Source organism: Oncorhynchus masou, chromosome 33, assembly GCF_036934945.1.
Source record: "Oncorhynchus masou masou isolate Uvic2021 chromosome 33, UVic_Omas_1.1, whole genome shotgun sequence".
Classification (NCBI taxonomy): domain Eukaryota; kingdom Metazoa; phylum Chordata; class Actinopteri; order Salmoniformes; family Salmonidae; genus Oncorhynchus; species Oncorhynchus masou.
This window is the reverse complement of record NC_088244.1, coordinates 9,506,379-9,530,231: the sequence shown is the minus strand read 5'-3', so window position 1 is coordinate 9,530,231 and position 23,853 is coordinate 9,506,379. Positions and strand designations below refer to the sequence as shown.

At 43.2% G+C, this 23,853-nt stretch overlaps 2 protein-coding genes across 2 annotated transcripts; both read right to left on the bottom strand.

Moving 5' to 3' along the window:
- Positions 1–762: 762 nt before the first annotated feature.
- LOC135527797 (minor histocompatibility antigen H13-like) lies at positions 763–13,964 on the bottom strand. The gene is made up of 12 exons (XM_064956378.1): positions 13,587–13,964; positions 11,579–11,677; positions 11,104–11,186; positions 10,900–10,988; positions 10,710–10,795; positions 10,128–10,253; positions 9,726–9,783; positions 4,939–5,022; positions 4,726–4,762; positions 4,422–4,524; positions 4,245–4,330; positions 763–1,812 (listed from the first exon to the last, which is right to left on the bottom strand). Exons 1-12 carry the CDS (start codon positions 13,812–13,814, stop codon positions 1,740–1,742), a joined length of 1,152 nt encoding a protein of 383 aa, XP_064812450.1. The 5' UTR covers positions 13,815–13,964; the 3' UTR covers positions 763–1,739.
- A 92-nt stretch (positions 13,965–14,056) lies between these two features.
- On the bottom strand, positions 14,057–20,150 carry LOC135527799 (deoxyribonuclease gamma-like). Its single transcript, XM_064956379.1, has 9 exons — positions 20,015–20,150; positions 16,915–17,069; positions 16,628–16,716; positions 16,101–16,187; positions 15,778–15,890; positions 15,590–15,702; positions 15,262–15,419; positions 15,047–15,143; positions 14,057–14,887 (listed from the first exon to the last, which is right to left on the bottom strand). Exons 2-9 carry the CDS (start codon positions 17,053–17,055, stop codon positions 14,735–14,737), a joined length of 951 nt encoding a protein of 316 aa, XP_064812451.1. The 5' UTR covers positions 17,056–17,069; positions 20,015–20,150; the 3' UTR covers positions 14,057–14,734.
- Between the last annotated feature and the right edge of the window lie 3,703 nt (positions 20,151–23,853).

Genomic DNA, 23,853 nt, shown 5'->3' with positions numbered 1-23,853 from the left:
AACAGAGCAAAGTACAGAGATCCTTGATGAAAACCTGGAAGAATTCAGATGGAGGCGAAGGTGCACCTTCCAAAAGGACATGACACTAAGCACACAGCTAAGACGACGCAGGAACGGCTTTGGGACAAGTCTCTGTCCTTGAGGGGCCCAGCCAGAGCCCGATCAAACATCTCGAGAGACCTGAAAATAGCTGTGCAGCAACACTCCCATCCGACCTGACAGAACTTGAGAGGATCTGCAGAGAAGGGAGAAACTCCCCAAATACAGGTGTGCCAAGCTTGTAGCATCCTACCCAAGACCCAATGCTGTAACCACTGCCAAAGGTCCTTCAACAAAGTCATTTACATTTACATTTAAGTCATTTAGCAGACGCTCTTATCCAGAGCGATTTACAAATTGGTGAATTCACCTTATTACATCCAGTGGAAAAGTTGACTTCTGTTATTTATAAAATTAGCAAACATTTCATTATTGGGGCATTATGTAGATTTATTAATAAGTCAAGGGGTCTAAAGGTTTTCTGCGCTGTAACATCCTAATCTCCCGAGTCATCCATCAGATGTGCTCTCCGCGCGCTCCCTCCTACAGCCCAGAATGCACTTCCCTGTAGAATGTATTCTAAATAACCTGAAAAACCCATGTGTGGGTGGCTACTTCAACACTAAAGACCTACTCATTGTTAATGCTTCTCTACGGTGATATACACCATTTACTGAAAACAAAGGCTCATAATACACGTTGAATTACACAAGTAGAACAGGAGAAAAGAAATTGTATATTTATTTGAAATGATAGCAGGGTTACTGAACTTCACCTAAACACATTACTACAGAGCTGCTCAATCTTGTCGACACTGTCTCCATCTGCAGGTACCGCTCAGTCACTGCACGGGATGTAACCAACTCCTATCCTAATACATTATTTCCATATAACAGACTCTTCTGATTGGATATGACAGAGTAAGACTCTCAGAAATCTCATTGTGTCATAGCAAATATCAAAATGTGATATCATGATTGCACAAGTTTAGTTACCTCCTTAAATACGCTGATCGGAATTCTAAGCTATTATTACCTTTACACTGGCCAACAAGTCAGGCGGCATGTAATTACATGCACTACCAAACTGGTGCTATTATACCTCGAGAATGGTAGGTTTTTAGGCCTACTTCCAGGCCAGAGGACAGTAGCAAAGGCGAAGCTCCTTCTGAAGCATGTGTGAGACAATCGTAGACTCATCTACAGCCTCCTTCACATCGTCCAATGACGTTTCATTCTCGATGAGGAAGGGATTCCAAACCAAGACGGGACAGACACCAAACTAAACCACCAAACGTGACCACTGTTATCTGAGTATCCCGAGAGCAATTTCTAAAAAATGTTCAGCTTCCGGTGATCTCAGATTCACCCCCCCCCCCCCCAAAAAAAAAAGTAAAACATGAGTTTAAAATACTGGCGAATCAAATGAAATAAAAACCAGAAATATCATATGAGAACGCAGAAGGGAAAGAAATACAAAAGAACGAAAATATAGGCACCAAAAAGCTGTTTTACAAACCACTTAAACCAAAACATTTCCCAATGTTATAACAGTTATTTAATAAAAAAAAATCATCCACTTCCTTGTACAGCACACAACTCCAGGGAAACATGAACACCCTCCTAGGATGTGTATAGAGAGGAGGGCTGCTGTGAACCTGGTGCCAGAGAGTGACGGACGACATTGTAGGAACTTGGTCGTCATTTGTCTTTTTTCTCAACCTGTGTCGTCCCTTCTTTAGCAGCAATATCTTCCGCAGACACTTCCTCATAGCTGTCAAGAAGAGCAGAAAATACATGTTTTTACAGAGACCAGGAAAGACAGGATGAACAAAAACGTTGACTTCACTAAGGCACAATTTATTCCAAATTAACATGCGTCGTGCTGATACCAAAAAACAGCCAATGGGAGAGGAGTGATGATTCCAATGCTGCCCGGGACTCGGACAAATAGATAAAAAGACACGTCTCAGCGGCAGCCCTTGAGATGACTGATGGTGTCTGAATCAGACAACCAAAGAAACTCACAACACTTAAGATAAAGGGTTGGGGGTTTAATGTCTGGACCACACAGGGCCTGGATAACTAAAAGGGTTGGGGGTTTAATGTCTGGACCAGACAGGGCCTGGATAACTAAAAGGGTTGGGGGTTTAATGTCTGGACCAGACAGGGCCTGGATAACTAAAAGGGTTGGGGGTTTAATGTCTGGACCAGACAGGGCCTGGATAACTAAAAGGATTGGGTTTAATGTCTGGACCAGACTGGGCCTGGATAACTAAAAGGGTTGGGGGTTTAATGTCTGGACCAGACAGGGCCTGGATAACTAAAAGGATTGGGGGTTTAATGTCTGGACCAGACAGGGCCTGGATAACTAAAAGGATTGGGGGTTTAATGTCTGGACCAGACAGGGCCTGGATAACTAAAAGGATTGGGTTTAATGTCTGGACCAGACAGGGCCTGGATAACTAAAAGGGTTGGGGGTTTAATGTCTGGACCAGACAGGGCCTGGATAACTAAAAGGGTTGGGGGTTTAATGTCTGGACCAGACAGGGCCTGGATAACTAAAAGGAGGAACCATTCTCTGGACATGGAACCCTTCTCAGTGAAAGCCTGACATTTACATTTCTTTCAAAGGAGAGGGATTGCATCTGCCAGTGCCAGGGGTCCAAGGAAATCAGGTTTAAAAGCAGAGCACAAGAAATAGAGGGAAACTGAAAGCCAGGGTTGATGAGGGGTGGCAGGACAGGAGAGTGGGGAAGGGAGACATGGGGAGGGGAGACATGCCCGAGAGAGAGGTGGTGGGTGCTCTGCCCAGTCAGACTGAACACAGAGGAGAAGTAAACAAAGAATGAGTGAATAGAAAGTTTGTGTAGTCCGAGACACCAGCAGTGAGACAGACAGGAACCAGTCAAAAGTAAGCAGACAAGGCGGGTTGTCAGTTGGTACAAAGCCTTGGCACTGCCACCTTTGACACCCAGGTCTCTTAGACTCTCTCCACATATTGTGCCACCCCAAGGTCACATGTTGTTACCATGGTGATTATCAAGCAAGGACACATTCCTGGCAGGAGAGGTTTGGGGAATGTTTCTTCTCCTTCCTCAGCCCAGGTGGTTGCCCCAGCTGAGTGTCTAAGGACTGTTATTATGGCTAACAGGCAGCAGTCACCCCTCCACAGCCACAGGGCCGAGCGTAGGAGCTAGCGGGCCGAGCGTAGGAGCTAGCGGGCCGAGAGTAGGAGCTAGCGGGCCGAGAGTAGGAGCTAGCGGGCCGAGCGTAGGAGCTAGCGGGCCGAGAGTAGGAGCTAGCGGGCCGAGCGTAGGAGCTAGCGGGCCGAGAGTAGGAGCTTGCGGGCCGAGAGTAGGAGCTTGCGGGCCGAGAGTAGGAGCTTGCGGGCCGAGAGTAGGAGCTAGCGGGCCGAGAGTAGGAGCTAGCGGGCCGAGAGTAGGAGCTAGCGGGCCGAGAGTAGGAGCTTGCGGGCCGAGAGTAGGAGCTCGCGGGCCAAGGCCCTGAACCAGTAGGTACATTTACATAACACACAACACTCCAAGCAGCACTGGGTGGGACAAATGATATCAAATCAAATGTTATTTGTCACATGCTGAATACAACAGGTGTAGTAGACCTTACAGTGTCCTGCTGAATACAACAGGTATAGTAGACCTTACAGTGTCCTGCTGAATACAACAGGTGTAGTAGACCTTACAGTGTCCTGCTGAATACAACAGGTATAGTAGACCTTAGTGTCCTGCAGAATACAACAGGTATAGTAGACCTTACAGTGTCCTGCTGAATACAACAGGTATAGTAGACCTTACAGTGTCCTGCTGAATACAACAGGTATAGTAGACCTTACAGTGTCCTGCTGAATACAACAGGTGTAGTAGACCTTACAGTGTCCTGCTTACTTACAAGCCCTTAACCAACAATGTTTAAGAACTTAAAAAATAAAAATAAGTGTTAAGTAAAAAATGTCAAATAAAATATATCGTTGTAATCATGTAAATGATCTTTGAGTCTGGAGGAACAATTTTATGATGAGTGAAGATAGTAAAAATGTGTCAAGCTCAGAGACAGGCAACCAATAGCGCCATCTGGTGCTGCATGGTGAATGATCTTATTTTAAACGGGCTGAATGTTCACTACACCTGGTGATGAGGTTGGCTGATAAAATAAATGTCATGATGGAAACAGGGAAGGTGTTATTACCTGAACATCTCAGTCAGTTCTCCTTTCAACAGAGCTACAACCAATGGGAATCCAATACAGGCTGGGACCAGGTACAGCAAGGCAGGCTGGGAAGGAAGAGAGAGACAAGACAACCAGTTGGTACCAGCCAAGTCGACATAAAGGTGACCCTTTGACCTGGGAATCAGTGCCTCTCACCTGGGCGTGTTTAAAGGTGTGCATGACCCAGATGGTCAGGCCCAGGCCAAAGATGTAGGCCAGGAAGCTGGTGTGGAAGTAGGTCCTGGTGTTCTTCTTTAGACTGGAGGGAGCAGACAGAACATAAAACACATGACAGGTAAGGAGAGGGAGGATATGGGCCATGTTCTTCAGACAGAACATAAAACACATGACAGGTAAGGAGAGGGAGGATATGGGCCATGTTCTTCAGACAGAACATAAAACACATGACAGGTAAGGAAAGGGAGGATAAGGGCCATGATAGAAAAGAGTTAGAGCTCACCTGACATCAAAGCGGAGAAGTAAAGCAATGAAGATACCTGAAAAACAACATGTAATATTAACATTAACAGAGTGGGCAGCGCTATCAGAAGACAATAAGGTGTACTGGAGGTGGATCTAATGCTGAAGTACTACCATTATCTAGTGGATGTGACAAGCCTATTGGTATGTAACATTAGATGCTACTGTTGAGGGAAGAGGATGTTTTACTTGCCTGGAATGACAATATCTCCCAGCCCCAGCATTGCAAATTGACTGGCACCCAGACCCTTCTCCAGCAGGTCCTGGGGAAACACCACTGAGATGGACAGAAGAGAAGGGGGAGAGAGAGAGGGAGAGAGAGAGAGAGAGAGAGGGAAAAAATGGCTGTCACCGTGTGGTCAGATGTGATCTGATTACAGAGACCAATAGACGAGCACACACACACAGTAACAGGCATGAGTATTAAAATGGAGCTGGAATGCACAGCGGATGTTTTATGGGCTCCTGACCAATTCGGCCATTTTGTCTGGGTTTCTTTTGCGCTGAGCTTAACTTTATTTGGACCTAATGTTTCAGCCAGTGTTCCCTCTGACACAAAAAAAAGAGCTTCTGGACATCAACTTCGAATTTGGATGAAGATTTCTACATCAACGAGTCGGTGGCACAGGACATACGGTTCACCCCGGACCAGGCTCTAAATCCGACACTAGGAAGAGAAAGAAGGCAACATAAAAGGCAGACCTAAGCACAAGAGGAGTGCTGTGGCTGTCTGTTAACAGCTGGTGCGTAATCTCTAATATCAACGAAGCCTCAAGGTTCTGCCCTTCTGAGTTAAAATACCTCATGATAAGCTGTAGACCATACTATTTACCAAGAGAGTTATCTATTAACCTCCACAAAACGATACGCTCACTGAGACAACACTCAACCAGATGTATAAGGCCATAAGCGAACAAGAAAACGCTCATCCTAAGGCGGCGCTCCTAGAAAACTGATATCCGTCTGACCTAAATTCTACCAGCATGTCACCTGTGCAACTAGAAGCGGAAAACAAAACAACTCGATCACCTTTGCATCACACAGAGACCCATACAAAGCTCTCCCTCACCCTCCATTTGGCAAATCTGATCATAACTCCATCCTCCGGTTTCCTGCTAACAAGCAAAATCTTAAAACATAAATTACCAGTGATGCACCCAATATGGAAGTGGTCCAAACAGATGCTAAGCTACAGGACTGTTATGCTAAGCTACAGGACTGTTATGCTAAGCTACAGGACTGTTATGCTAAGCTACAGGACTGTTATGCTAAGCTACAGGACTGTTATGCTAAGCTACAGGACTGTTATGCTAAGCTACAGGACTGTTATGCTAAGCTACAGGACTGTTATGCTAAGCTTCAGGACTGTTATGCTAAGCTTCAGGACTGTTTCCCTAAGCTACAGGACTGTTTCCCAGAACAGACTAGAATATTATTCTGGGAATCATCCGATGGCATTGGAGTTTACCACATCAGTCATCGGCTTCTTTAGTTTGTCCACGACACCATCACAGTGACTGTACTTACAGATCACAACCAGAAGCCATGGATTACATGCAACATCCGCACTGTGCTGAAGGGTAGAGCTGCCACTTTCAAGTAGTGAGACACTTGCCCGGACGCTTATAAGAAATCCTGCTACACCCGTCAAACAGGCAAAGCGTCAATACAGGACTATCATCGAATTCTACGACACTGGTTCCGACGCGCCTCGCATGTAGGTCGGGCTCGCGAACTATCGTGGACTACAAAAGGAAAACTAGCTGCGAGCTGCCAAATGACGTGAGCCTACTAGATGAGCTAAATGCCTTCTATCCTCGCTTCGAGGCAAGCAACACTGAATGATACATGAGAGCACCAGCTGTTCCGGACCACTGTGTGATCACGCTCTCTGTAGACGATCTGAGTAAGCCCTTTAAATAGGTTAACATTCACAAGACAACAGGGCCAGACGGATTACCTGAGACGTGAACTCCAAGCACCCGCTGACAAGTGACTTCACTGACATTTTCAACCTCTCCCTGACCCAGTCTAATACCTACATGTTGTTTCAAGCAGACCACCCTAGTCCCTGTGCCCAAGAACACCAAGGTAACCTGCCTAAATGACTATCGCCCCAGTAACACTCACATTTGTAGACATGAAATGGTTTGAAAGACTGGTCATGACACACCATCATTATCCCTGACACAATCCAATTCGGATACTACCCCAATAGATCCAAAGTTAATCAATTTGTATTGCACTCCACACTGCCCTTTCCCACCTGGACAAAAGGAACACCGATGTGAGAATGCTGTTCATTGGCTACAGCTCAGCATTCAACACCATAGTGCCCTCCAAGCTCATCACTAAGCTAAGGACCCTGGGACTGAACACCTCCCACTGCAACTGGATCCCGGACTTCCTGACAGGGTAGGCAACAACACATCCACAAAGCTGACCCTCAACTCATGGAACACCTCAGGGGTGCATGCTCAGTCCCATTCTGTACTCCCTGTTCACCCACGACAGAGTGGCGCACACGACTCCAACACCATCATTAAGTTTCCCCGACAACACGACGGTGGTAGGCCTGATCACCGACAATGAGAAAGCCTACAGGGAGGAGCTCAGAGACCTGCAAATTGTGGTGCCAGGACAACAACCTCTCGCAAGACAAAGGAGCTGATCGTGTACCACAGAAAACGGAGTGGCGATCGTGGCCTCATTCACATCGATGGGGCTGTAATGGGGTGTTGAGAGCTTCAAGTTCCCGATGTCCACGTCACTAAGGATCTCATAATCCAAACACAACACAGTCGTGAAGAAGGCACAACAACTCCTCTTCCCCCTCAGGATGATGAAAAGACGTGGCATGGGCAGCTGCACCATTGAGAGCATCTCGACTGGCTGCATCACCACTTGGTGTGCCAGCTGCTTGGCATTTGAATGCATGGCGCTAGAGGGTATTGCATTACAGCTCAGTACGTCACTGGGGCCGAGCTCCCTGCAGTCCAGGACCTTGACACCAGGCGGTGTCAGAGGAAGGCCCTAAAAAATGGTCAGACTCCAACCACCCAAGTCAGACTTCTTTGCTACCACACGGCCATTGGCACTGAAGCACCAAGTCCGGAAACCAACAGGACCCTGAACAGCTTCTACCAGCAAGCCATAAGACTGCTAAGTAGTTAACCAAATGGAATCTGTACTATTAACATTGACTGTTTTTGCGCAAACTTTAAGCATCCTATACACTGCTGCTTACTATGTCACTTTATTCTTAGTTATATGTACATATCTACCTTAATTACCTCGTACCCCTGCACATTAACTCGGGACTGGTACCCCTTGTATACAGATAAAGACGGAAGTTTACATACACTTATGTTGAGTCATTAAAACTCGGTTTTTCCAAACACTCTACAAATTTCTTAAACTATAGTTTGGCAAGTCGGTTAGGACATCTACTTTGTGCATGACACAAGTAATTTTTCCAACAATTGTTGAGACAGATTATTTCACTGTATCACAATTCCAGTGGGTCAGAAGTTTATATACACTAAGTTGACTGTGCCTTTAAACAGCTTGGAAAATTCCAGAAAATTATGTCATGGCTTTAGAAGCTTCTGATAGGCTACTTGACATAATTTGAGTCAATTGGAGGTGTACCTGTGGATGTATTTCAAGGCCTACCTTCACACTCTGTGCCTCTTTGCTAGGCATCATGGGAAAATCTAAAGAAATCAGCCAACACCTCAGAAATCTTTTTGTTTTGTAGACCTCCACTAGTCTGGTTCATCCTTGGGAGCAATTTCCAAACACCTGAAGGTGCCACGTTATCCGTACAAACAATAGCATGCAAGTATAAACACCATGGGACCACGCAGCCGTCAAACCGCTCAGGAAGGAGACGCGTTCTGTCTCCTAGAGATGAATGTACCTTGGTGCGAAAAGTGCAAATCAATCCCAGAACAACAGCAAAGGACCTTGTGAAGATGCTGAAGGAAACAGGTACAAAAGTATCTATATCCACAGTAAAACGAGTCCTATATCGACATAACCTGAAAGGCCTCTTAGCAAGGAAGAAGCCACTGTTCCAAAACCGCCATAAAAAAGCCAGACTACGGTTTGCAACTGCACACACTGCTTTGCTGCAGGAGGGACTGGTGCACTTCACAAAATAAATGGCATCATGAGGAAGTAAAAGTGTGTGGATATATTGAAGAAACATCTCAAGACATCAGTCAGGAAGTTAAAGCGCGGTCACAAATGGGTCTTCCAAAATATACAAGCATACTTCCAAAGTTGTGGCAAAATGGCTTAAGGACAACAAAGTCAATGTATTAGAGTGGCCATCACAAAGACCTGACCTTTATCCTGTAGAACATTTGTGGGCAGAACTGGAAAAGTGTGCACGAGTAAGGAGGAATGGGCCAAAATTCACCCAAATTATTGTGGGAAGCTTGTGGAAGGCTACCCAAAACTTTTGACCCAAGTTAAACAATTTAAAGGCAATGCTACCAAATACTAATTGAGTGTATGTAAACTTCTGACCCACTGGGAATGTGATCAAAGAAATAAAAGCTGAAATAAATAATTCTCTCTACTTTTATTGACAATTCACATTCTTAAATGTCAGGAATTGTATAAAATTGAGTTTAAATGTATTTGGCTAAAGTGTATGTAAACTTCCGACTTCAACTGTATATACAGCCAAGTTAACGTGCCTCATCGTGTATCTATTATTACACGTTACATTTTGCCATTACTTCCCTTCTCTCTGCGTTGCCGGGAAGGGCCCGTAAGTAAGCATTTCACTTAGTCCACACCTTTGGTTTGATAGATGCAGCTTTTCACAGGCAGTCTAACAAAAAAGTGAAGCGTATGGCTAACAGAGATTTACATAGCACTCGTTAAAGTTAAACATTAAATACAGTCTATAAAATATTGACTGCATTGACTTTACAACAAACAGGGGAAAAAAATAATTTTACTCACACTTAATGGGTGCCTCAAATGACTTGGCCACAGTAACCATGACATTGGTGCCAAATACCTATAGGGATAACGGTTGTGTTTATTCAAGTGAGTCAATACACCCAGCTTAACGCTTTGACAGGGCCCCGAGAGGTTTACTACAAAGCAGAATCAATGAGTAATCCAAATGCTTAAACAAGGTAGATGGCTATCCAGCAATCGAGATATTTAAGATAAATAGACCATGCCAATTTCAAGTTTGACTCAACCAAAAACACATACCAAAGTTCAGCTTTCTTAATGAACCTGAAATTCAATAGTTTTTTATCAAAGTAGCTGGATAAATCATTGATCCTGCTTTGTAGTAAACCCCGCTGGGCTATAAACTGGTAGTACAGTATTGGGGTGATGTGGTAGACTTACCCAGAAGACATCATACACAAACAGCCCCCCCAGCAGGATACAGCCAGTACTGATGTTGTTCAGGTGCAGAAGCTCCACCCCATTCAGTGCGAACGCCAGGCCAAAGAGGTTGTTGGCAATCCAGTGCTGGGAAGAACCAAAGAACACGTTCAAAGAAGAACCAAAGAACACGTTCAAAGAAGAACCAAAGAACACGTTCAAAGAAGAACCAAAGAACACGTTCAAAGAAGAACCAAAGAACACGTTCAAAGAAGAACCATAGAACACGTTCAAAGAAGAACCAAAGAGCACGTTCAAAGAAGAACCAAAGAACACGTTCAAAGAAGAACCAAAGAACACCCACACACAGAAGACTAGGAACCATATGTAAAATGTATGCACACATGACTAGGTCTCTTTGGATACAATAGTTTGCTAAATTGCATATAGAAATAATATGCTAAGACAAACTCAGATGAACACAACCACAAGAGTATTAAACTGGAGGGAATTTTATACGACTAATTACAGGCTTACACCATTACCCTCAAAAAGGCTAAACACACACACACACAACCTTAATATACTGTCATTTTAACTAACCTTCTTGAGGATGTACCAGACCCCAACCACAGTGCTGATGACCAGGCAGATCATGTCCTTGGTGTCAAACTCATAGTTGACCATCTCTGTTGGGAGGGGGGGGGGGTAATCAGTGACATACTAAAACATGTGCTTTTACAGTGTATTAACCATATGACTGCTGCTAGCGCTCATTCCGTTTCCCCCTCACCTTCTTTGGTCTCTCCCGAGCCCTGAGTGAAGAGCAGCTGGTACTGCTTGATGGGGATGTTGGCAGGGAAGATCCTGTTCATGAAAGGACTAATGGACAGATGGGGGGGGGGGGGGGCACAAATTATTTAGAGACTTTCAGGCTATACTCAATGTCATAAAGTGAAAGGAGAACCTAATAAAGTGATGAACTAAAAGCCCTCACCTCATTGTATGAGACAGTGCCAAAATCCCCAGGACAAAGAAATACATTGATAGCAGCAAGTTGATGTACTCTTGAGAGAAAATCTATGATTGAAACAAAACCAATTTAGTACTACTCCATTGACACAACATACAGTATCCCAGCACTAGTCTCACTCACGAGAGCTGGAAGGGAACACAGTAAAAGGGGAACACAGTAAGAGGGGAACACAGTAAGAGGGGAACACAGTAAGAGGCAACACAGTAAGAGGCAACACAGTAAGAGGCAACACAGTAAAAGGCAACACAGTAAAAGGCAACACAGTAAAAGGCAACACAGTAAAAGGGGAACACAGTAAGAGGGGAACACAGTAAAAGGGGAACACAGTAAAGCAGAGGTACAGCACTATGTGGGAGATTGTTGGAGGGAATAGCAGTAGATTACATTGTGATACTGCAGGAAATGATTCAGGACAAAAACAAGTGATGATGCTCACTTTGAAGAAGAGATAGAGGCCGAAAAGGGTGCAGCTGGCAATGATGGGGAACCGTGCAGCATCTCTGCCTGTGATGGTCTCAGGCATGTCTGAGGAGTTCTGGGGAGAGAGAAACAAGGGTTGATGCGAGTGGACAAGCATAAGCAGCACACTTCCTAAGTTCCTTCAAAACACAAAAAAATCAACATAAGTTTGTTTTGTTTTTTGTTATTTTGTTATTTTTTTTAGGGGGGGGGGGGGGGGTCTTTGTCCAATGTGTAAAATAGCTGTTAATTAGCTTTAAAAACAGCTATACTAAATGTCACTGTGACGGCCAACAGGAGGGCCTACCACCTATGAGCCTCATTTTGATCCAGGTAAAAAAAAAACTGTTAAAGTTCCACATCAAAAGAGAAAGCACTCAAATGTACTGTTTTTAGAGACAATCTTTGTTTCATCACATCACAGACTAATTCATCACAAAAGTAGTAGTTAGGTGACTGACAAACTCAAGCAGGTTACATGTTCGTGTCCCACTAGAGATAGGCCTAACTGAAAGGAATTAGCAAATCTGCACAGGGAATAGAATTAAAATGGGTCAATGTGTTGCGATGAGCAGCAAGGAACAAGACAGGACAGCAACGGGCGAGCGATTAATTCCATCCAACTCTAAAGACCTCATCTCCAGTAAAATACTGGAGGCCTTTGACTTATCACCATCTGTGACAGTTTCTTCTATAGCACAGTCATTGAACCTTATCAGCGTACACCCACCGCATTCAGCGGGATTCTGGTCCAGGGGCCTTTACCTGTACACCAAACAGACCCACATCCTCATTGATTATGGGCAAAGCAGGACAATGAGGCCCACACCTTGACACTCGGTGCCTAATAACCAGAATGATTTCACACACACACACAGATGGGAAACATACACGCAGACAGTCATGAAGCATCTTCCGGATTGCCACGAACAATTTGTCAGAATAATACAAATCTGACTGTTCTGATCATCAGTTCGAATACTCACTCTGTACTCATAATCACAACCATTTTCTCCAGCAACCTAAGGACAAAATAAGTGCACAGGAAGTGATTAGCGGAGTATATTGCAAGAGTATAGTAACTAATCTATAGTAAGCGTCAGGCGAGATTCTGGATGAGGCAGCAACCAACCACAAGTCAACAACACACCTGAAACGCTCTTTAGCAGAGTGCAAGTTAGTTAACCACACCACCAGAAAAAAAAGTAGCTAGTTTAGTTTCACGCCACTCAAAAAGCCTGTCCTCTAATCGGTCATGTCATCAGACAACCAGGTCGTGCATCATCGGTTTCCCTCCACCCACCGACTGAAAGACCAGAAGTGATGGCAGTAAGGACACGTGTAGTTCAGACAAACTCTGATTAGCATATTCCTACTATACATTGAGCCCAGGGGCCTTAGAGAAGAAAAAACTAGAATTTAACTTTGAAACAATGTTAAAGAGTTCATGTTACCTAAAAACCGATCCAGATTATGCACACGTCAGAACAAAATTCCCTGCACCTTGTACACATCTCAATCACCTGCTAGAAGACTTGTAACACCCTCCTTCCTGGTTGAAATGATTCGAAAAACATCTTGCCAACTAGAGCAATGTCATGATAAAAAAAATGTATTGGCTACTATCAACAATAAACCAGTCTAGTTATGTAGGTGAGTAAACTACCAGGCAAATAAAATGAACATATGGTGCATTGATCGCCCCAGTCAAGGCCGGCCAGTCATTCATCGCAGTTCCCTAAACATGATTAGATGTCGGCTGTCGCGCTACATCATACTGGTCTGGAACACAAACACTGATTGTGGAATGTGAGTGACAGCTGGCTCGTGTTTCACGATACGTGTACCTGGGTGGGACACTGGACAGACTGGCAGGTGAATGAGGATCATTGCCTCCTTTTATGGCCCAACAGTTAGCTAACAGTGGGAACCTAGCGAGCTGAGTAATCTACCGCGGGACTTGTAAAATGGCATGTTAACATTACCTTGCTTTTGCCGCAGCTGACGGACCGTAGCGCACCGAAGAAGATGGGCAACAGAGCCATGAACACAAGGCTGCCATATGCCAGTGCTGTTCCCTCCGGTGTCGCCACAAACTTGGCCACTGTCGCGTTGACAGCGTCGGTACCATTGGAGTCGGTTGCATTCAGTCCGTCCAGAGCTGGAGGTGAAGTTTCGCTAGGTAAGACCGATCCTTGATTAACATCAGCCATGTCTGCACGTTGTCCACCAAGCCAACGGAGTCGTGTACGCTATTTGCCACCTATCAAAACAGCTTGTTTCTATTAATGTTTGATTCTCCTTTGCTAAGGCCACGTTTCCTAACTCTGGCAATTGACAAGCCTCTTCCTCGTTAGTTCACTTGTCAATATCGTTTCAAACCCGTACTTACTGCCGCCCAGTGGTCTGGATGGTTTGAGTAGACAGGTCCTCAAACAACAAAAATGTAGCCTACTTTGTTTAAAAATCAATTTCGTTTTATTCAAATACTGTGTACAATACATGCATTGAACATTTACAGTGGCAATGTAAAAACCACATCACATTAAAAACCTAATTGAATTTGAAATATTACAACCATTAATTTACAAAATAGATGTTACTAAATGCAGAAGCGGTGGCATCGGGAATCTGTCGCCTTCCATTCAACATATTATATGTCAACAAACTGAAACCACATGGCAGAGCAGAGCAAAATTGGGATCAGCAATCCAACACCAGAGCGTATCCATAGATATGAATTGAAATGAGATGAGGGACATTATTGCCGTCAATTTGTGTAGTGATAAATGTTGCCGTCTCTAAAATGTCTGCAATCTCATGGGGACCAGTCAAAGATGGAATCTCTGTTCACTAGAGGAGTGGTTCTCAAAGCTCTCCTCAGGAACCCCCAGGAGATCCATGCTAGCACGTTTAAACGTAGCAACTAATCATCAACATCTTGATTAGATGAATCAGGTGAACAAGTTCAGGGCTACAGCAAAATAGTGAAGCATCTAGGGGTACAGGTTTGACAAACCCTTGGATGAGTGAACCAGCTGCTCATTGAAGTTGTATAGATGTCCATACCATTGAATTAGAATGAATTATACATTTCTATGATCCATACTCTGGAGAAGACCATCAGTCCTCCTCACACCATACTGGTTGAAGGTAAGATGTGCAGGGCGGAGGTGATGACAGAGAGAGCAATTAGCAGGAGAGGCTGAACTGGAGCTTGAGGCTGCCCTGACGATTTAGTCTTCAGCTCCACCTCAATAGGGAAGTGGTCACTCACTTCCAGAACCTGAAATGTGGAGATCAGTTTATTAGGTGTCATGACACAGGAAACAGACATAAAACAGGTGACTGGGATGTTACATCTTCTCCTGGGGCTTTTTTGAAGATGGATAGGAGTTTGAAAGGCTAAATGAAAATGTTTGTAAAGAGGAAGAGAGAAAATTACCCTTTCCTTTGAGAGTTTATACTCATTGGCAATGTTGAAGACCTGAGCTGAATAAGGTTTGATGGTCTTCAGGAAGCGCTCTCCGTGTACCACAATCCTAAGAAAAACAAAGTGTCCAATAGCGCTGAAGAGTAATTATCGGATCCATCAATACAGATCGTTTATAATCAAAATGCCTTCATTTCAGTGCAACTCATTTTTTAAATTCCACCCACCTGTCATAGGCACAGCTGGTAGTATCCCCAACAGTGGTGTCCACCTGGTCCCTGATCAACCAGAAAAATCCAGGTATTGAGAAAAGTCGGATGTTTGCCTTGTCCTGCCGGGTCATGTGCCCACAACCAGCATTGAAGGCTCCAAGGAACATCACGTTCTATGGTACAGAGTGGCATTACATTGGTGAGAGAAGTATGTTCCATAAGTTAGAGACTCAGAATCATGTAGCATGACAGATAACAGTAACTGCATTCATCTTACCGACACACACACTATGAAAAATAAGAACCAAACAGGAAACACCAACAGGTAATTGTCATGCCTCACCTCAGTATTCCACTTCATTTTGATTTCCTCAAAAACATCGTAGAGCTTGTCAATCTCCTTGATTGCGTCAGAGGCCATAGTGTGCAGAGGGATCAGAGAAAAGTCTCCAATCACTGTTCAGAGGAAGATCATTGGAAGTTAACCAAACAGAACACAATGAATTTCAAATTCTCATGAACTTAACTAACCTGTTTCCTTGGCTTGAAATCTAACAACAAAAGGGTCTCTGGAGAACACAGCCGCGTTCCCCTCCTTTCTGTCAACGTACTGGTACTGAGCCGTCAACTCTACGGTTTCATTCCTGTGGAGAGGTGGTTACTTATAGCGCCATCCGTTTAGGCTTAAAGTCAAGCAGGACGACAACGTTTAACCAGCATGTCGGGCCGAGATTCATTAGGTTAGGACAGGGGAGGCGGCATTTTCAGGATCTCAAATGAATGCAAGATTACGTCACGAGAGTAGCATTTATAAATGAAGAGCTGTAATAGATGTAAACGAAAGCTTCACTTACCTGTACAGATAGACGTATTGCTCCTGGTCCTGAGGTGTTCGCCCCAGAACTCCACTGGCAACATATTTATAGTGATAGGCATCATATCTAAGAAGAAATTAACAAAAAGAGGGTTGGTCCATAAATTAAGTGAAAATACTTATCATAAATTATTTTCTTTATAATCAAAATCAATTTATTTGAAGTGCGTTTAACAAAAGACGCAATACACTTTTATAGGAAACAATCAAGGAATACAAAACAATGTATATATGAGTCACTGAACAATGCATGAGGAAGAACCCTCAGATTGGAATCCAGACTTCTAAGCCAGTTCCACTGCTTTCCCCCTCCGCCCATCAGGGACTGTTTTAGACCTGGGACACCAGGTGGGTGCAATTAGTCATCAGGAAGAACAAAAAACCCATTAGGCGCCGGACCTCGTAGGGTCAGATTGGAATACGCCTGAGGTAGAGTACTTGTTGCAGTCATAAATAGAGTTCAATGGATTCTCTTTCTATGGTAACAGTATCTAGATGCAACTGTACCTGTTGAGTGCTTCCACCAAAGCTTTAGTGGCACTGCCCTGTGTGTCTTTAACCTCCTGAAGGAGACAGATGTCACAGCGAGACACAATCTGTGGACAATCAACCAACCAGATTAGAACAAGAATGTCTATCACGGAAAGATACCGGAATTATTATAATAAAGAAATTGAGACTGATTTACCCAACAGTATGGAACTATAGTTAAAATGTTTGAGTTTAGTTCCTTCCTGGACCAGTCGTCATGAATAGCAACTATATGATTGTGTTAAGACGAGGCCGAGTCTCACCCTGGTCAGAGTGTGCATCACCCGGAAGTTGGCCGATTTGGCGTCGTCGAAGTTCTGGACATTGAAGGCACAGATCTTGAAGCTTGAACATAGCCCAAAAATACCAAGAAGAAGGAGGAGGAGAGGAGAGTGGCAGGTCATGACTGAGCTGCTTGCTGTGAATGGAAAAGACATGTGAGATTACTGGTCATGCAGGGTTGTTTTTACTACTGAACGATACATATACACAGTGCAGTTAGAAAGTATTCAGATCCCTTCTCCACATTGTTACAGCCTTATTCTAAAATTCATTTATTTTCTTCAATCTACACAAAATATCCCATAATGACAAAGCAAAAACTGGTTGAGATATTTTTGCAAAATGTATTAAAAATAAAAAACATACCTTTACATAAGTATTTCAGAGCCTTTGCTATGAGACTCAATGGAGCTCTGGTGCGTCCTGTTTCCATTGATCATCCTTGAGATATTTCTACAACTTGATTGGATTCCAACCTGTGGTAAATTCAATCCAGAGTTCCTCTGTGGAGATGGGAGAACCTTCCGGAATGACAACCATCTCTGCAGCACTCTAATCAAGCCTTTATAGTAGAGTGGCCAGACGGTAGCCCCTCCTTAGTAAAAGGCGCATGACAGCCTGCTTGGAGTTTGTCAAAGGGCACCTAAAGACTCAGACCATAAGAAACAACATTCTTGGCGTCACGTCTGGAGGAAACCTGGCACCATCCCTACTGTGGAGCATGGTGATGGCAGCATCATGCTGTGGATATATTTTTCAGTGGCAGGGACTGAGAGACGTTTCTCAGCGGCAGGGACTGGGAGACTAGTCAGGTTCAAGGGAAAGATGAAGTACAGAGAGATCCTTGATGAAAGCCTGCTCCAGAATGCTCAGAACCTCACTGGGGCCAGGGTTCACTTTCCAACAGGACAACGACCCTAAGCACACAGCCAAGACAACACAGGAATGGCTTCGGGACAAGTCTCTGAAAGTCCTTGAGTGGCCCAGCCAGAGCCCGGACTTGAACCCAATCGAACATCTCTTGAGACCTGAAAATAGCTGTGTCGCGGCACCCCACATCCAACCTCACAGAGCTTGAGAGGATCTGGAGAAAAGAATGAGAGAAACTCCAAATACAGGTGTACCGAGCTTGTAGAGTCATACCCAAGAAGATGCTGGAATCGCTGCCAAAGGTGTTTCAACAAAATACTGAGTAAAAGGGTCTGAATACTTTTACATCGGTTTATTTTTGTTCAATTTGATATATTTTCTAAACCTGTTTTTGCTTAGTCATTATGGGGTTGTGTAGATTGATGGGGGAAACAATTTAATACATTTTAGCACAAGGCTGTAACGTAACAAAATGTGGAAAACATCAAGGGGTATGAATACTTTCCAAATTAGTGGATTCAGCCATACCCCTAGCTGACAGGTGTATAACATTTAGCACACAGCCATGCAAACTCCATAGACAAACACTAGCAGTAGAATGGCCTCCCTGAAAAGCTCAGTAACCTCCAATGTGGCCTTTCTGCCCCGGTCAACTCCAAGTGATGTTAGTGTGAAGTGGAAAAGTCTAGGAGAAACATCTCAGCCTCGAAGTGATAGGCCACAAGCTCACGGAACGAAACCGCCAAGTGCTGGAGCGTGTTGCTCGGAAAAACCTGGCCTCTGTTGCAACACTCACTACATAGTTCCAAACTGCCTCTGGAAGCAACGTGAGCACAATAACTGTTCGTCGGGAGATTCATGAAATAGGTACAGAGAATTAAATAAAACCACACAATTTTCTTAATTCTAGCTAGATAGCGAGCTAGCCACCGGAGGACAACGAGATGTAACAATTCAAGTTGTTCCTGTCAATGACATATGATCAATGCTAGGACAGGATGCCAAATCCAAGCTGGCCTCCTTTTACCTCCTTTTTGGTGTGTCAGGACAATGCACACTTGCGCTTGCTCAGTTTAGCTCAAAGCTGATTATCTAAAGTAAACTTTTGTCAAGTGAAGCAAAATGCTCGCTGGTTTCCCTTGCATTCAATGCTACGGGGGGGACGGACAATGCCATCCTCTTTTTGGACCGGACAGCATCAGATATATGGCCTACACAGAGAGAAAGCCAAGAAGGGGAGTAAGGTGTGTGTGCGTGCTCAAACACACATGCCTGTGGGAGAGGAAGTGTGTCCATCTGATGAATGTGCCCGAACTCAATTTTATACACTAATTGTAGTCCCACCCATTAATTTCTAATGACCGACCAGGAACACCAAGGGTGTACAAAAGTTAAATAAAACACCCAAAATGTAATAAATCATCAATGTATTTTGTATGCTCAGATGCCCTGTGTGGACAAAGTCATGGAACCGTATGGCAATCAGATTAAATGAACTACATTTTTTTGAGAGAACTTGTAAATCGGTCCAATTCGACCGGAACACAGCAGGAGGGTTAATGCAGTCATTTCGGTTTTAATTTGAAGCATATTCTGACGCGGGAGGGTGAAAAAAAAAAATCTGACGCACTTTGCGGTTCTACGAGTCGTCTGAGGCAGGCGTGATGTGCAAAGTTAATAGCGATTGTTTTTTTGAAACAGCTCTGAGATGTTAAAGATGCTCATACGAAGGATCTAACGTGTGTGTGCGTGTGGTTAGTTAGATATAAGTCTGAGAATTCAACATTTGTCTCTAAAACATTCACACCAGCGGAAAAGTGATTAGATACAGAGACTCAAAGAAGCAGACAAATCGGCGGCAGGTAGCGCGTTGGGCCGGTAACCGAAGGGTTGCTGGATCGAATCCCCGAGCTGACAAAGTACAAATCTGTAGTTCTGCCCCTGAACAGGGCAGTTGACCCACTGTCCCCCGGTAGGCAGTCATTGTAAGTAAGATTTTTTTTCTTAACCGACTTGCGTAGTTAATTATTATATATATATTTAAAGCAGTTTCCTCCATGATAGTTTGTAGGAACCGTATTAAAGCAGTTTCCTCCATGATAGTTTGTAGGCAACAACAAAAGCAATGAAGCATAATTACATTTTGAAGCTTTTGGGGAGCAAGGTGAAGATACAATATTTGAACAGAAAGAGTGAATATCATTAGTCTACCTTGTTTGAAGAGACCTTGGTGAGTTCCAGGTACACGGTGTTGAATTAAACTAATCTTTAAACACCTTGACAAAAGTCCCGTCTGGCTGCCGCTGGGTGTAGGTCAGGTATCAGTTTTCACCACGCCTTTAACACATCTTCCTGTCAGGTGATGTCCCGACCGCTTCCTTTTTTTGGTCTTGTAAAACTGGAATCTACCAGTACACCGAGTGCCCAGTAGGAGTAAAATGCTTATTTAAAAAAAAATATATATATATATATATATTTTTTTTAAATAAGCATATATATATATATATATATAAATGCTTATTTACAAAAAAATATATATATATAATTATATGTATATTGTATATTGTGTCTCTATTTTCCCACCCACATAAGGATGAAATCAGTGGACAACAGGTCAAATTCAAATTACGTTTATTTAACATTCTGACTTGTAAAGGGACTGTTTGGAATTTGTGACCCTAAATGTTAGAGGAGGGCGAGGAAGGAGACTTCCAGGGGGGGGGTATGCAAACTACACAGATCTGAGTCAGCCATGGCCACTTCTCAAATATCTTTAAATAAAAAATATAAACATGTAATTCTTACGTGACAGCTTTACAAATTCTCAAATAATACTTCTTACATAAACACATATTTTCATGTGGGCGATCAATTAATTTGGGACTTTTAGCCTAAATTACAATAAACAATAATAAAACATATTTGAGAAGTGGCTATGACGCCAATCCATCAGACTGTCTAGTAAATCTCCAAAACTATTAAATTGTTCTATTGAGAACATTATAATTTTTCTCCTCAGTGGAAAGCAATCTGACAATGTAAAAGTCTTATCAGTGCTTTGTAGAAGGCACACATCTGTAGATTAAACATATTTCAAGCAGTTAGTGAATCAATATTTATCAAACATCTCACCCAAACATTCAACTGTCTGCAATGTTATGTTTGCAAGTGTGATTGTGGTACAGCTGATGCGTCTGTCTCTCTGCACGTTCCTCTGCGGCCCCAGGAGGAAAGCTTGGCATGGGCCCTCAAATCCTGAAAAGGTTCTACAGCTGTACCATTGAGAGCACATTGACTGGCTGCATCACTGCTTGGTATGGCAATAGCACCGCCCTCGATCACACAGAGGGTTGTACGGACAACCCAGTACACCACTGGGGCTGAGCCCCCCCCCCCGCCATCCACGACCTCTATATTAGGCGGTGTGAAAAATTGTCAGACCCCAAACACCCAGGCCATAGACTATTTTCTCTGCTGGTGCATCAAGTCTGACAACAACAGGTTCCTGAACAGCATCTATTCCCAAGCAACATAATAAATAGCTAACCTTGTATCTTTATTTACCTTTTATTTCAATATTTGTTTCTATGCACACTTACACTGTCACTCCAACACACACCCAAACACCCACTCCAATCATCTGCTCACTCACACATAATATGCAAAAACATTTATAATGACTCTACACACCCACTCACATACAAGCTGCTGCTACTCTGGCTATCTTGAATGCTGTTGCCTAGTCCCCTTGCCCCTATACATATCTCTCTCCATCACTTAACATGTAAATATGGTATTGGAATTTTTTATATTTTTTTATATTTCCTGTATATAGTATGCTTACTTACTTTGTGTATTTCTTATTCCTCGTGTTTTTTTCCCAGTGATTATTGAATTGTTGCATTTTGAGTTTGCAAGAAAGGCATTTCACTGTACTTGTGCATGTGACATTAAATGAAACATTCCTGATCTTCCAACGCCTGGAACGTTATTTTATGCATCACCTTACCATGCATGTCATATGTTCTGGCAATCCATTGATGATGCGGCGCGCCACCATTGGTTGATGCATGCAACATCTGAGCAGGGGATTCGACCTCTGATAGATCATCAAATAGAACATCTCTGGATCCCCCCTGATTGATTGATTGAATTTATTTGGCCCTCTGAGCAGAGATTTCAGTTTCAGTGAATAAAGTTGTGGAGGTGCCCATGGGGCTGAAGATCAGAGGTGTCCGTTGAGAGAAAGTCAGGTTGAGGTTGCTATGGTCAGAGTAGTACAGAAAGTGTTGAGCAGTGAAGAGAGTGGGAGAGGAAGATGGGAGAGGCTGAGAGGATCCCTGTGAGTAGGCGTAGACTAATAGAGAGTGATGGAAAGAATATGTGCTTTCTGTAAGGTAGATTTTTTGGCATTCATAGCTATAGTTGTCAATTGTACTGCAGAAATTGATCAAAAGTCACAGAAAATAGAGGTTGTGGTGACAGCAACAGAGAAATACTTGGGATTGCGAGGTTTTACTGCAGAACAGATGCAGGGGGTGTTGAGTGGCAGTGTTCTGTCCTCTCAGACCATTGGTCTGGAGCAATACTTAAGTAAAAAATACATGAAAGTACTACTTAAGTAGTTTTTTGGGGTATCTGTACTTTACTTTTACTTCACTACATTCCTAAAGAAAATTATGTACTTTTTATTCCATACATCTTCCCTTACACACAAGTACTTCTTACATTTTGACAGGAAAATGGTCAAATTTACACACTTATCAAGAGAACATCCCTGGTCATCCCTACTACCTCTGATCAGGCGGACTCACTAAACACAAATGCTTTGTTTGTAAAAGATGTCTGGGTGTTGGAGTGTCAATCCGTCAATACATTTTTATTTTTAAATGGCGTCGTCTGGTTTGCTTAATATAAGGAATTTGAAATGGTTTGTACTTTTACTTTTGATACTTAACCCTTGTGTGGTGTTCAGGTCTGTGGGACCCATTTCCAATGTTACCTAAAATAAAAATGGTTTTGTGAAGAATATGTAAAAAAAAAAAAAAAAACATTTTCAGTGAGTGCACACACTTGTGCACACTGTACACAATGTCTTGCGGGAAGCTACACAATGTTATTACAATACATTTTTAAAAATGCTGTATTTTCCCACACTCTACCCCAGCCAGGTGCAAATTGGGGGAGGGACACAACAAATAAATAGCTTTGCATGTGTGGCTCCTTGCCACAATCAATCAGTATAGCAAAAATAATCTCTGCTCAGAGGGCCTTAGAAAGAATGTTTGCAGAGAGAGATGCCAGTGTGCAAGGAGCGTCTTCCACTTTGGAATTTTCAGAATATGAGAATCTCTGAATTTACTCTCAAAGTGCTGACCTGTTGCACTCTACAACCACTGTGATTATTATTTGACCATGCTGGTCATCTATGAATGTTTGAACATCTTGAAGAACAATCTGGCCTTAAATGGCCATGTACTCTTATAATCTCCACCAGGCACAGCCTGAAGAGGACTGGCCACCCCTCAGAGCCTGGTTCCTCTCTAGGTTTCCTGCTAGGGAGTATTTCTTTGCCACCGTGCTTCTACATCTGCATTGCTTGCTGTTTGTGGTTTTAGGCTGGGTTTTTGTGTAGCACTTTGTGACATCTGCTGATATAGGGCTGCCGAGTGGCCCAGCGATCTAAAGCACTGCATCTCAGTGCTAGAGGCGTCACTACAGACTCCCTGGTTCCAATCCAGGCTTTATCACAACTGGACCCTCCCACAAGGTGGTTTTCCCGGTGAAGGCCGTCATTGTAAATAAGAATTTGTTGTTAACTGACTTGCCTAGTTAAATAGAGAAAAATAATTAAATATAAAAAGGGCTTTATAAATAAATGTGATTGATAGGGTAAATAGTATTTTATTGTTTTATTTTATTATTATAAAACGTTTTGTTTTATTATTTAGTTTATATATATTTAGTTTAAAAAAATATTTTTACTTTTCCCCAATCTTGTAGTACCATATCACAAATCAAATAAATGTAGGTACAGTAGGTGGCGGTGA